Source organism: Vigna umbellata, chromosome 4 (assembly GCF_029865625.1).
Source record: "Vigna umbellata cultivar VRB3 chromosome 4, Vumbellata_1.0, whole genome shotgun sequence".
Taxonomy (NCBI): Eukaryota; Viridiplantae; Streptophyta; class Magnoliopsida; order Fabales; family Fabaceae; genus Vigna; species Vigna umbellata.
Genome location: NC_142168.1, coordinates 25817484 through 25832656, shown reverse-complemented (window position 1 = coordinate 25832656; position 15173 = coordinate 25817484). Strand labels below are relative to the sequence as shown.

The following is a 15173-nucleotide window of genomic DNA, read 5'->3' as shown; positions in this document are numbered from 1 at the left end:
GAGGAGATTTTGTAATAGTATGACATGAGTTGAGGAAAATGAGCATGATATGAGTCTCATGGAGAGATTCTATATTGGTATGGTATTAGTGTATATGTTGATGTTGAGGGTCCTGTTGTTGGTGGTTATCCTAAAACTCTAATAATCTTCCAGTATCAATTAGAGAAGGATGTGTTATGTGGTGAGAGTAGTAGGAGGTCCTAGTCTATGTTTATAGACATTAATGGATTAACCTTGTGGGTGATATGATATATTATATTTGGCCAAAATTTTTGTTGTTGAAATCACCACAAGTGCATGACCACCCGAGACTTCCATCAACATTATATCCGGATAATAGAGTCTAGAATGATAATTGCATTTTACATGAATTTATGGTGAATGTATTACGTATAGCAATAGTGTAATGTTTTTCTTTGAATGTTGCATGGTAGCTCACCCTTACTTGTTTGTTTGTGCCGGAAAAATCTTATTTTTGCGATGATCGTATAATGTTTTGTTATACGGGAGCAGATGAGGGAACGACATCTGAACCAATTCAAGTGAAGGAGGAAGCAGCAGAAAAATGAAGAATATTTTAAGAAGAAGAAAAATATAAAATAAAATTAAGAGTGTTTTATTTATGTGTGAAAATTTAATGTATTTCTAGTGTGAACTATGTTACTCCTAAATGGAGGGTTGTAATATTGTATGATGTTTTCTTTATTAATGAAATAAATTTGGGTGAGATGTTTTATATTTTGGGGTGTTACAATTACTAAGAAGTCGGATTTTCAAGAAGACTATTATGAGAATTATTATGATTAAATCTAAATTAATTTATGATAAAACATAATTAGAATAATTTAAATCTATTTGTAAAGAATTTCCATCTACTTATGTATTATAAATTGATTTTATCTTTAATCGATATTAGATTTCTAACAAAATCTTATTTTATAAGTCAGTTTTGTGAGATTGAAATAAGTTTAAAGTTCATTTCTTAACATAGTATTAGAATCTGTGATTAAAGCTTATTTTAACGATATTTATTATTGTTTGTTTGATATATTATTTCCAAACCACCCATAATCAATCTTCACAAACCTTACTTGATAAGTAAATCAATTTTGTGGAATTATGTTAAGTTTAAAGTTCACTTCAATATTATTTTAAAATTTATAAATAAATATTTGAAATAAAAAAATAAATATTAACAATTAATATGTATTAGTTAAATTTTTTTATAGATTTTAATATTAAAATATCTTTTGTTAGTGATCTTTCAATTTAACCGAAAGAAATTTCCAAACAAATAATAACAAATATAAAATTTTGGACATTTACTCAAAGAGATAACTTCGATTCTATAAAAAAAACATTTAAATTATCATCGATATTTTTTAATAGAATTATTAAAAAGATATACAAATTTATGATACATTAAAATTATAGGGACATGCATAAACTTAGTTTTATAAAAAAATTATTTCTTCACTCACGGTTTTATTTTTAAATAATGTCTCAGATTAAAAAACAGATTTAAATATTTAAATGGTTTGAACCTATTACATACATATCGCAACAAATTTAAATGATTAGACGTATCAGAACAAATTTGACTATAAAAATAATCATATTTTCGAGTATCAGTAATTATTATTTAATTGATATTTTCGAACTTGATTAATGCGTAAATGTTTTAAAACTTATATCCCAATCAATATCACATCAACACATATCCAATCACAAACAAAAAAAGTATATAAAAATAAAAATAATTAACAAATTTTAATGTTTAATAATTGAAAAAAGTGTTTTAAACGCTAAACGGTCCTTAAAAATTTCAGTTGTCCCAAGCATGTTGACAATGTTACATGAAACAATGATTTTTTATGTGTATTAATAGTAATATATATTATTTATTTATGAATTTTAAATGTCAGAATTGTAGATAGGGCTGGGAGCTATTAGAAGATTCTCCACAGAACAGCTGGGTGGTATGAGATGTTTTCGCTATCCTTCCAAAAATATCTCTTCGATCTTATGACACTGACGCCAAATACATTCCATGTAATATATATATATATATATATATATATATATATATATATATATATATATATATATATATATATATATATATATATATATATATATATATATATTCTTCGTCTTTATGTTTCAAAGAAAAAAAATGAAAAAATATATAAGAAATGTTTCACTGATATAATGTTACTTGTGGAGTCACATATACACTTTTTTTTTCAATTTTTTTGGAATACTTTAAAACAAAAGAAAATAAACAGGTTGGTTGGAGATTAATTCAGTCAAACTTTCGTTGTCCTCCGTTTTAAAGTTCCTTTGTTTTAAGATCAGATAAAATTATGTTTACAAAATTTATTTAGAACAATAAACACGGTTGAAAAATTTTAATTATGTCAACCATGGATTTACATTAACACTATTTGATTTGAGAGATGTAGGATTATCCTGTTTAAGTGAGGGAAGAATGTTACTTATTTAATATATATATCTATATATATATATATATATATATATATATATATATATAAAATAATTAAATATGCTTGAATCATTATATTATTAATTAAAATATTAAAGTGAATTAATTTGTAAGAATATAAAAAAATAGATATAGATGTTTTAAAATAGTCAGTATTATAAAATTAAAATAATTTGATAATATAAAAAAAAAATACTTAAACTCTTTCATTATCTAAAACACTCGTCTTTTCTCTAAAACTCTTTCTTTTGAGTTATCTACCATTTTTTTTAACATTTCTAGCTCTCGAGACATCTCTTTGATGATCAAGAGGTGCCTAAACAACCATAGCAATAGGATCTACGTTTCTACCTGATCAATTTTTAGTTTTGAGTAAGTAAGTTTCGACTTTTTTTTTCCTTTTCATTTTAGGTTGAGATCATGCATGGTGATCTTCCATCGCATGTGTATTTTGATCTCTTCTTCTGGTTTCTTGTTGCTAAGAGGTCTTAAGGATTCTCTATGATCTCATTTATGTGATTTGTAGTCGTTTCTAGAATTCCTTGAGCTTTATGTAAGGTTTGAGACTGTGAAATCTATGATAACTCTCTTAGAGGTAAGGGAAACTAATTTATTACTTATAGATGTAATAGAAAATGTTAATATGTTTTGTATGTGTTTATATGGTATGAAAATTTTGTTAATTTTATTATTGAGTAATTAGTTGATGAAATGTGACTATGTGATAACTTAAATGAGTTGAATTGAGCAAATGCAAATTTTGATGAATTATGTTGTGAGACTGATGTGGTGGTATTGTGTGTCTGTTATATAACTTTCTTTGGGGTTGAATTTGAAGTAAAATTGGGTGCAATATTGTGATAGGTTAAGGTTAGGGGAAAGAAGGGATTATTGTACTGTTTTGGTATTCCAAATTAGGAGTATTAGTATGTCAAATTTTAGAGTAATGAGTCTAGAATTGTCCTGAAGTTTGTTAAGTGATTTAAGGTCTTTTATAATTAGTATAAGTCTCTAGATGGTCAAAATAAGATAATGTGATAGTTGATAGGTTTAATTTGGCTTGGTTTGGGCTAGTTTCAGGGGTTTTAACTAGGAAGATTCTAAGCTAGAGTATTTGGACTAAATGTGAAGGTTTAGAGCCTCTTATAGAGTCCATTAGGACTTGTTCATGCTGTTAGTTTGCAAAAATTAGTGTTGGAAGGAGTTGAAATGAGTTTGGGAACTCTAGAGTGGTTAAGTTGGTTTGGAATGATTAATTTGAGTTAGAGTTCTATTTTTCAGATGTTTCTCTATGCCTAGAAGGTTCTAGGAGTTAGTTGAACTTGTGTAGAAAGTGTCCAAGGTCAGATTAGAACTAAATCAAAATTTGGTGTCGTGCTATGCACCCCCTTAGCGCCCTTTTTTCGAGAAGAATTCGTCTGAGCGCCCCTGAACGCCCCTTTGCCGAGAAGAATGACGTTGAGCGCCCCCTAAACGCCCCATTCTATTGAGTTTGGCACTTGGGCACCTCTTTTTCAGGTGCTGGACACTCTTGGTTAAGTTTTTGGGTTTTCATCTTTTTAAGGTGTTTTGTAATCTTTGATGCATTATTTATGATGCTTTAATGAATGTAAATGATTAACTACTAAGGTTGTATGAAATTAATTATGTGAATGAAGGGTTGTTGAAAACAATTCCAAGGAGGAATTTCTTAATGTTGTTATCTAGTGTTGAATGTATGGGATTTGTATTGGAGTTTATCCTAACACTTTAATGATCATTCATTCTCAAATAGAGGGGGTGAGACATGTAGTGAGAGTAGTAGGAGGTTTTTGTCTAGGGGCTTTATCCTGGCCAAAAATAGTATAAAGGACTAACATTGTGTGGTAGCTTGGATTGAGTTAGTTGTATTATAACTACAAGTGTCATAGTTCGACATTCATACTAAATCTTGATAGTTTAGTCTAGGTCCTTGCATGTTTGGTTTGATTTATGTGAAATATGATTCATATATGAAATGTTTAACTATAAAATGATTTCTTTTGTAATATTAGCTTACCATTTCTTTGTGTTTTGTAGTATGTTCTTGTACATAGTGTCTCTTGGATACAATCATCCTGTGGATGTGAACAAATGATAATGAGATCACGGTAGAGTATGCTTTGGAAGGAGGATCTAAAGATGTTTAATTTATCTTAAACTAGTTGTCATGTATATAGATTTATTTAGTAAGTTTATATATAAAGTTTCTTGTGTAAATAATTTTATATTTATGTTTTGTCGACTATTTTATTTTATTAAAATTGTGATAGCTATATAGTATTTATATTATATTTTGTGTAACATCCCAGATTATATAGAAGCATATAATATAGTAACTCCACATTTTAATAAAAGAGAACAGTTAGAGTAGACTGTAAATAAAGTTGTCAAGTTTACAGTCATCCCAAATATAGCCATAATTTAAAACTTTAAGTACTAAATAGTAATTCAAAATACAAGAAATACTAAGAGAATCCTAAGGAGACTAAGCAGCAACATCGTCTTCCTCCAAAGCTTGCTCCAGAGGCACCTCATCTGCCTCTACTCACATCCAAGTGGATGATCATTGCAAAAGAAAAACATACCCACGCAAAACACAAACACACAAGCAAGGGTGAGCTAGATATAAAAATCATGTTATAGTAGTCACAAGAAACATGCAAATATAGACAGATACATTACACTACACACACATGACTTGTTGCACTTAAACTTGACTTGTCCGGACTTAGAATGATTGCCGAGCTGTGTCGGGTCATGCACTCGTGGTGGCCTCTACTGCTTTGCAAAGCCATTGCCAATAGGTTTCACCCTACCACACTCACGAGGTTAGTTTGTTATCACTCATCTTGGGCCATACTGGAAGCACCCAAGACTAGGACCTCCTGCTACTCCTCACCACATGGATCAATCCTCTCTACTTGAGAATGAAAGACCATTGGAGCGTTAGGAAAACCCCCAAGACTGAGCTACCATGCAAATCATTCTAAACACTAAGGGCACCACCATGAATCTTCTCCTTGAAGATCATGGAATTACGTTCAACGCTATAGGGCACCACCATGTAACCTCCCTTTGAGATCCATGGAATTACGTCCATTAACCATACTTTTAAAACCACATACTTTCAATCACCAAACATGTCTCATACATACACATACCACCAGTTTAATAATATTACTACCATCATCATATGCATCTCAATCATTCCACAAACTTAATTCATCTGAAACAAGAGCAAAAGAGAAAACTGGAACCAAAGGGTTCGCACAGCGCACCCTATTCGCAAGGCGAGACAGGACGGTCTCGCACAGTGCACCCCCTAATTCGCCATGCGAATTAACTTGCAGCATGTATCAGACTTTCAACCTCTCGCATAACGTACCCAGGTCGCTATGCGAGAGCCTAGACAGAGACCAACCCTCCTAAAACTCTAGCTATGCGCCCCACTCGCCTTTCGAATTAAAAGGGCAGTGGTTCCAGACCATCACCAGTCGCATAGCGACAGGATTCGTCGACGAATCCACAAATAGAGAGCAACATCCTCTGGTCATTCGCACAGCGAATGACTCAAACAGTGAGCACTCTCTACAGGATCTCGTTATGCGAGACAGCTCGCATAGCGAGTCTGCATAATATTCAGAACGCAAATTCTGCAGAATTATGCAACTCACACCCTTTTCCATTCCTAGTCATTTCCTCCAACTTCTAACACTCCTAATTCCTGTATTACACCTAATTAAACTTGTCTAGATGATTATAAACGTTCCTATTACAACTCTAAAATGATTTAGACTCAATTTCTACTCTAGAACACCAAAATCAACAACTTAGGGCCCAAATCCGATTCTAATACTTGTAACTCGTTTTAGACCATTTTGAGATTCCTAACAAGTCCAAATTGACCTATCTGAGCTACCCAAACAACCCAAACACACCCAAAACCTCCAGTACTCAAAGTCATTACCTCACTTCCTCTCAAAGTGGACTAAAACCCGAACAGAACCCAAATTTTCTTTCTATTCAATGTCACAATAGATCTCTTACCCCAAGTACTTCTACATAGTAATTACAACAAATTAGACACATCCATAACAATTTACAAACATTACACTCCAGTTCCACTATCATACAGTCCAACTCAAATGCATCCACATATTTCCAAATCAAAACACAATACCAAATCAGCACATCAATACAAAACTCAGTATACATACATCACATGCAAATCAATATAAAAATACCCTAGCTCCCCTTACCTTGGAGTTGAACAGTAAAGCTCACTGGAACACTTCCACCGTACCTTGAGTTGTGAGAACTCAACAAACCCTACAGGACACCATATTGGTGATAGAAACAGCTCTTAGAGCTAAAATGGAGTGGGAAAAACTGAAGAAAATGAAAGCACAAGTCACATGCAACTACAGAGATTGCATGTGCTAGTTCAAGGACAGAGAAGGGGTTGCATGGAGGGACTTACCAACTTAGAACCCGAAACTGATCGAATGGTTTTGAAGCTCTCTACGTCGCGGACGTTTTGGCGTCACCTAAACGAAAAAGCAGTGGCTCAGAAAGGAGAAATGGAAGAGAGAAGACAGAGGTGGGGTAGAGAGAAGGTAGAGAAAAGGAAGAACTGAGTTCTTAGAGAGAGAATGAAGTTGGGTGAATGAATCAGGATGTCTAAAAATGAGTTTTTTAAATGCAAGGTTCTGGTTTCATTAAACTAATTACCCATTAAATTTCTAATTATTTTCAGGTTCTTACATTTTAGGATGATATATAACTAATTCTATTTATGTTTAGTAATTAAATATTATATTTAATATTTTAATTTGATGGAGATCTTAGAAATATTGAGTTTTAAAAAATAATAACCTGCATAAATTATATAAAAATTTCTTCATCCAGAATTATGATTAAGTTTTGTTCTCGATTGAAACGCATGGTAAATTTTCGCCGAAAATTTTATGATTAACCCTAATTATTAAATTTAGGGTTTACTTTTCTTTTTCTTCCGCTGCAATTGATCTCATATTGAAATCATAAATAAATGGCAGCGTTGTTTTTTTTTCTAACACTGTGATATTAAATAATTAAAAATATGCTTAACTTTTACTTGCTTTTCAAATAGCTACTGGTTTGCCTTTGGATATTATGCCAGGACCTAGTGACCCTGCAAATTTCTCATTGCCACAACAAGTTGTTATGTTTTTCTTTCAAGGGTTATATATATCATATTAACATGTGTTGTTTTCCTTTGTTATATTACCTGTTATTTCTGAAGAAATATATTGTTCTTACAAAATATAAAAATGATATATTTTCACTTTTGATATTAACTGTTGAAGAAATATGTTGCTTAAGTATGACTGATAATATTATCATGCTTAAGTAATTTGATGCCCTTCTTTAATTTGCCTATTTTTCATCATGTTTTAACTTTGGATTCATTTCCTTAGTCGAATTATATGGCTTGGAGACCTGAACTATCGAATTGTCCTCTCTTACCGTTAGGCTAGTTTTGTTGAATCTTAGCAATTGGGAGTTTTCATAAAGAACTCTTGCAAGTTGCGGCAATTTTGAAGAACCACTACAAGTAGTGGTGGTTTTCAAGAACCCCCGTAAGTAGCGGCAGTCACACACAAATGTGTTGGAAATTATTTGTCGATGGGGTTTTTCCCAACAATTTTCCCGATCACGAGAAATGTGTTTACTAAGGATTAAAATCGTAGGTAATACCAAAAAAAAATGGTAAAATCCTGTATTTTTGTTGTATGAATTAAAAAATTGTCAGAGTAAATCTTCTATGTCTTGGTAATTCATAAGAAATTTTAATTTTTTTTTCTGTGTTTATGTATATCCATGTGAGTATTGATTAATCCAAAGGAAGGTTAATATTTGGTCAATTACATACACTGTAATGGTAAATGTGTGATAATTTAAAGGTTTTTCTTGTTAATGACAAACCAATCTAAATATAAGTTTGTTGATTGACATGTTTTGTTATCAATGTTTGATTATTACATCAAGATACTCATAGAAATTAGTATTACTCTTCAAATACTTGATATTAATGGTGCATTAGGTATCTTGAGACGTGATAGACCATTATTTGAATTTATTTACTTTTATGATGTGAGCTTAATTATATTTCTCTTGTTTTAAATACAACTACAATTGCTTTAATATATGTTAATATGAATTAAGTTCCGATCCTCAATGGAACAAATTTTAAGTACACCAAAGAGTATTCAAATTACATGAGTCTTAAGCGTGGTCTTGCTTTGGTCTGTTCGAAGATCAATTTAGCTTCCATACCTATAAACACTTGGTGGTATATGTTGAAGATGACAAATCAATGGAGGTGAAAGCTATAAGATATTTTAGGTTATTGTGCATTGGTTTCTATTTGAAAGACACTTTAGTTGTGTCGTTATTTAGACAAAATTAGGTCTGAATTTTCTATTTGGACAAATTAGGATATTTGTGTTCATTTGGAAACAATGAATTCAAATTGTGTTTAAATTCAAATGTTGTTGGTACTGATTCACTTTTGGCTACTTATATATGTTTGATACAATGACTTTCTATAGTGAATCATTTAATACAGAATTGTGTGGTATTAAGCGCAAATTCGACAATACGAATTCAGGAGTATTGTGACACAAACATCTAGGTCACATATCTAAAAAAGAGTTGAATGACTTGTGTCAAATAGGATATTGGATTCCATTGACTTTGTAAACTTTTATGTTTATATTAAATGTGTTAAAGGTAAACAAATCAGGACATTGATATTAGGTGCATATAAAGTTACAAACGTCTTAGATAAAGCTAGAAACGTCTTATAATTGATACATATACATTCGTGGATCATTCCCTACACCTTCATGGAATGGTTATCAATATTTAATATCATTTATAGACAATTACTCTAGATATGCATACATATATCTTATACATGAAAAATCTCAACCACTAGATGTGCTCAAATATTTTAAAGGTGAAGTTGAGAATTAATTCAACAAAAAGATTAAGAATGTCATGTTTGATCATGGTGATGAATACTATGACAGATATGATGGATCGGGTGAACAATGTCTATGGCCTTTTGCCAAGTAGCTAAAGAAGTGTGGAATCGTTCCACAATACCCCATGTCGGGTTCACCTAGCATGAATGGCGTGACTGAGAAACGAAATCATCTTTCAGCCACCTAAATATCCATCCATCCAAGCTACCACACGCAAGGGTATTCCATCAACCATCTTTGGCCAAGGTAAAGTCCCTAAACTAGGATCTCTTGTACCTCTCACCACATACCCCACCCTTCTCTACTTGAGATTGGATGGTTATTAGAGCGAAAAGTTAACTTCCAATATTGAACCCATATATCAATACATAAACTAATGAAACATCACCATAAAATCTCCCCATGAGATCTATGGAATTACGCTAAAAACATATACAATATTCATCTTCATCACAATATCATACATGAATAAACACGATAATACTCTTATGCATAAGGTACATTGCCTTCTATCTCAAACAACCAAAGAAGAACAAAATTTCAAACATACACACTGGTGCTCAAAGGTAGCACCTAGCACCAAACTTGTTGCGAAAGATGGTACCCGTCGCTAGCCATGGTAGTAATGTTGTTCTTTTAAAAAAAATTCACGCGACACACTTCTACAGCCCAATATCTTGGAATTAAATTGCTCCAAACCTGTAGTGCAAAATGGTGCTCAATAATGTGTTACTACTACTTAGCGCCAAAGCATTTGCAATTTACGATGCTCAATTGTTCAACACTGGAGATCAATGACCTGGAGCTAAAATGTGCACAAACCTCCCAAATGAACTTACACTCAATGCCAGCCTACCACTGCTTAGTACTATATCAGAAAACAACAGATGAAATTCTATGACTTGGGGAAAATGAAACCTATTCAAATAGTTAAATTTGTATTCTCTTCTTATTACTTTGGTCAATAATAATTTTCAGTGTTAGGGAAATACCAATTAGTTTAATTGCATATCGTAAGTTTCACATTTAATCTAAGCTCAATTAAGACAATTCAACATGACAAATATCTAACAAACCAAATTCAATAGATCAATTTCATCATACAACTCAAAAAAACCAAACATTTCATACTAAATTATATAATTAATAATTTTAATATATCAATCACATAAAAATTATACAATTAGCTTCCCTAGCTTGAGAGACAAACTAAATTGTTCAAGAATCCTTAAAACACTTTCATATGCATAGAAAATCCTGTCTATCCCTAAGAACAATAAAACCATAATCAAGATACATTACTAAAATTACTTGTCATTGAAATTTATTATAGAAGAATCAAATACTAAATGCGAACAAAAATGATTAACATATAAATAGAGAAAACATATAAATAAAGAAAAGAGCAAAAAATCAATTTATTTTATTAAAAGAAACTAATCGGTTAAAAATAAAAATTTAACCTAAATATGACTATAATGATCAAACAAATAAACAAAAAGTAAAAAAAATTAAAAAAAAGAAAATTAAAGTTCTAAAAAACAATTTTAAAAATAATATATTTTCAAATAATAAAACTCACTTATAAAAACTCTATTTATATTTTAAATTTTTAATATTAATATATTTTTAATTTTTAATATTAAAATAATCAAACTATTTTAAATAGGATCGCTTAGCAAAATTTGTTATTAAAATTTATTTTATACAATTAACCTTTTTCGTAAGCAAATATATGTTGGGAAAGAAAATTACCAATATGAAATAAATATACATTATTTATCAATTAAAATTATTAAAAATAATTAAGGCAGTAGATAAAAGCATTAAAAGTGTGTACACACACAAAATATGTAACTATGGTGCATATCTCTTAGATGATTAAATTAAAATCATGTTTTAATTTTAAATTAAATTATCTCTCCTAATGATTTTCCCTGTTTGCCCTTCACTCTTTTACTAATCAAAGCAAAACAAATCAGTTTATTAGATTTCTTTTTTCTCATGCTGCTACAGAACACAAAAATTCACTTCAAAATTCTCCTCTTAAATATCTTTTCTGTTTTTTCTTCTCTCTAATTCATTTCTAATTCGACTAAAATGGAAGCTATCTCATTCAACGTCTTTCGATTTTTTTTCCAAAGGCATATTGGTTCGGCACCTTTTCCAACCTATTTTTAACTATTCTAGAATCTCATTCTTCAGCATATCACTCCCAAAACTCAATTTCAGTTTAATATTTATTAATGTGAATAAATATATTTTATAAAAACCGAACATCAAAAAAATACTAGTTAAGGCCACTAATTAAACCGGTTCAACAAATATTATTTAAATAGTGATAATTTTATAAATTTTTAAAATTTCATAACACGATAATATTTATATACCTAAATTTATATATACAATAGTAAAAGATTCTTATTTTCATATTTATTTTATAAATTTATTCTCTATAATAATTTTTTATTAATTTTATTTTTTAAGTAATTGTCTTTTAAATTTAATTATTTTTCAATTATAAAACTACCAATAAAATAAATAAATATTATTTATTATCAGATTTGTATTAACTAATAATAATAGTTCTGAGACAAAAAATTTAAGAACAAAAACCCTTTCGATGTTCATGCGAAATAGCTTTCACAAAATGTTAGAGATAATTTCAGATTTATTTTAGAAAACTTTTTTAAGGTGGTAATAATAATATCCATAAAAAATTAAGTTAAAGATTGACAGGTGAGTGGAGAAAAATACAAAAGCAAGCCCTAATTTCCAGCATGGTATTAATTAATATATTCACATAAGAATTTTGAGTTTTGAGTGGGAAGTAAAATAATTAATAGGGCTAAATAAAATTTCAACACTACCCTGAAAGGCAAATCTACAGGCCAAATCCAATTAATGAAAAAAAAGGAAAGAAAGAGAGATAAGAAAGAAGACTACAAAGTATCGTTTTCCTCTGACTTCTGAGAACCTTCTGGGAATCGGTCCCAAACGGTTAAACGATGCACGTGACACTGTCACGTGCGTCTCCGCGTGCCGGGTCTCGCATTCCCCTACGCCATTGCGTATCTAATCTAAAATGTTCCTTCACTTTTCTGACGCCGCGTGTCAATTACAAACCCTCTGATTTGCTATATGACACTGACTCAACCACGGCGCTTCCTGATTCTCGCGGTGGTTTTGGCAATCCAACGGTTCAGCTTTCACGTCCCCAGGACCCTGGTGGTGCAGACGCAGCATTGTATCTTTCTTTGCTCCACCTCCTTCTTCTCCACCGCTTCCTCTTCCCTCCCTCGCGCGCTTCGCTCCAATCGCCACACCGAACAGCTTCGGATTCAACTCCGCCGCTTCCTCACCGGAGATCCGGTTCGTCGGCATCAAATCCAGCGGCTTCACCGCCGTCATGCCTGACTCCCTACTTCCCTGCGCGCCACCAGCACCGCCGTCCGTTTGGTAACTTACGTTACCGTTACCGTTGGTGTTCGCGTAATTCGACATGAGAGCATAGATATTATTGCAGAGCGATCTCATCTCCGCGAGCTCTTTCGTCAACTGAACGTTCTCTTTTCTAAGCCTCTCGTTCTCGTCAACGAGCTCCGCCGGCGCGAGCGACGGTGACGAGTTCGACGATATCACCTGCTCCTCGCCGGAGTTCGACGGCGATATGATCGGAATCGCAGTCAACGGCATCGACGACGGAACAGAAACCGTCGCCGGAGCCGTCGTAGACGGCGACGTCGAAGTCACCGGCAACGAGATCTTCCGCCGTTGAATTTCGCTCAAAAGCTGCTTCTCGCCTCGACGGAAACACTCGTTCGAAAATTCCCACCGATCAGGTACAACCTTCCTGAATCCCTGCAAATCAGGCAAAAACGAATAAGAAAATTAGGAAAAGCAGGAACAAGAAATTGGAAAATATAGCGCTGTGTTGAGTGATTGAGTTAAAATGAATTACGTAAGTGTTGAGCTGGCGAACGAAGCTGGAGAAATTGTTGTGTTTAAAATATTTAGGAAGCAAGTCTCTGGCGAAGACGGTAGGGTTCCACACGATGAACGTTGATCCGTCCTCGTTCCAGGAGATAACATCATCGATGGATTGGTCGTCGACAAGTTGAAAGGTTTTGGTGAGAAACGGCGTGGGAATGGATCTCTGAGAGTCTGCGGCGACAGAGGCGGTTGTGGAGGAGTCGGCGTTGTTATGTTCCACCGGAGGCGGCGGAGCCATGGAGGAAGAGCGCAAATGAATGGTGTTGATGAGAGAGAGGGGGGAGAGATTGGGGTTATGGTGGTTCTAGAAGGTTCCGTTAGAAATATAAGGATGAAGGAGAGAGAAAGGAAAGAAAGAAAGTTAGGAGAGAATAGAAAGGAAAGGGCGAGAAGGTACTGCGTTACATCTTATGTCGAGAAAGTTCCGTGTGAATAAGGGATTTGTTCTCTTTTGTTTATTAATAACCGCATTTGTTGCATGTTGATGGGTGTGGAATTCTCCCAGCATCCAACTAAACATAGCTTCCACGCCTCTTCTTAATTCAAGAAACTTCTACACCTTTTCTAAAACAAATACATTCATTGTCTTTTACAATTTTTTTTTCCAAAATAAATCATATCACCCACTTATTAGTTTTTTATTTTCAAATCTTTTTTTCTTTTATTAAAATAGCTCAGCCATTTATCATAAAGGAGTAATTGGTTTCCATGTGGAATAATGAAAAAATCGTGGATTATTGGAAACCAAGCTTAATAACTGTTTCTAGAAAAAAAAAATTGTAGGAGCTGTACAGAGTTTTTTTTTAAAACATAAAATGTTTGATGGGTTGTAAGGGAACAACAATTAAGATAGATTTGTTTCCCAAACTTGGTGTTGGTATGGAGGTTTGTAGTTATTATTGACATTTAAAAGAAAAATAAAAGGTTTCTAATTAAGTTTGAGTGTTGTTTGTATATAGTATTGTAGGCAGTAGTGTCTAATGCAATGTAAAATCTATTTTAGTTTACGGACTTAAAGTTGACTGCGAATCTTGGGACAAAGTTTGAGATTCTCTTTCTGTTGTAAAGCTATGATTATCAAGTATTTGTGACACTTAAACACACCTGTAAAATAACATGTATATGTTTTATTTTCTCTCTTAATTATGTGCACGAAATTACAGAACAGATCTAAGAATATTGATATTGTAAATGGAGGATCTTATAATCTGATTTGGTTGGTTAACTATTACATCTGGTTTGAACTGTGTCTTTGTTTTTTCATAAAAAAGTTATGGTTGCAAGTATTTGGGACATCTAAACACAGATCCAAAGTGTAACAACTTTGTATGTCTTACTTCTGTCTTGTTTTATATGAGTTAGGACGTCCACATAATTTTATAAATTAATAGATCACATTTTGTTTTTAAACATCAAAATTAAAGTCTAAAACAAGTTCAATATTCATTAAGAGAATTTAATCCCAAACACGACTAGGATAACTTTTTAAGACTAAAAAATAGTTTTTTTTTTTTAATTAACAAAGAATGTTGTAGAGCTCCATCTTCCTCTCCTCGTTGTTCCAGTGGTGGCAAATTGCTTGGTTCGTGAAATGCTTGAGTTTGATAGTTTAATTGTACAAT

At 32.2% G+C, this 15173-nt stretch overlaps 1 protein-coding gene across 1 annotated transcript; it reads right to left on the bottom strand.

Moving 5' to 3' along the window:
- Positions 1–12302: 12302 nt before the first annotated feature.
- Positions 12303–13996, bottom strand: LOC124830440 (heat stress transcription factor B-2b-like). Its single transcript, XM_047304144.2, has 2 exons — positions 13520–13996; positions 12303–13419 (listed from the first exon to the last, which is right to left on the bottom strand). The coding sequence occupies exons 1-2, from the start codon at positions 13787–13789 to the stop codon at positions 12673–12675; spliced, it is 1017 nt and encodes a 338-aa protein (XP_047160100.2). The 5' UTR covers positions 13790–13996; the 3' UTR covers positions 12303–12672.
- Positions 13997–15173: the final 1177 nt, after the last annotated feature.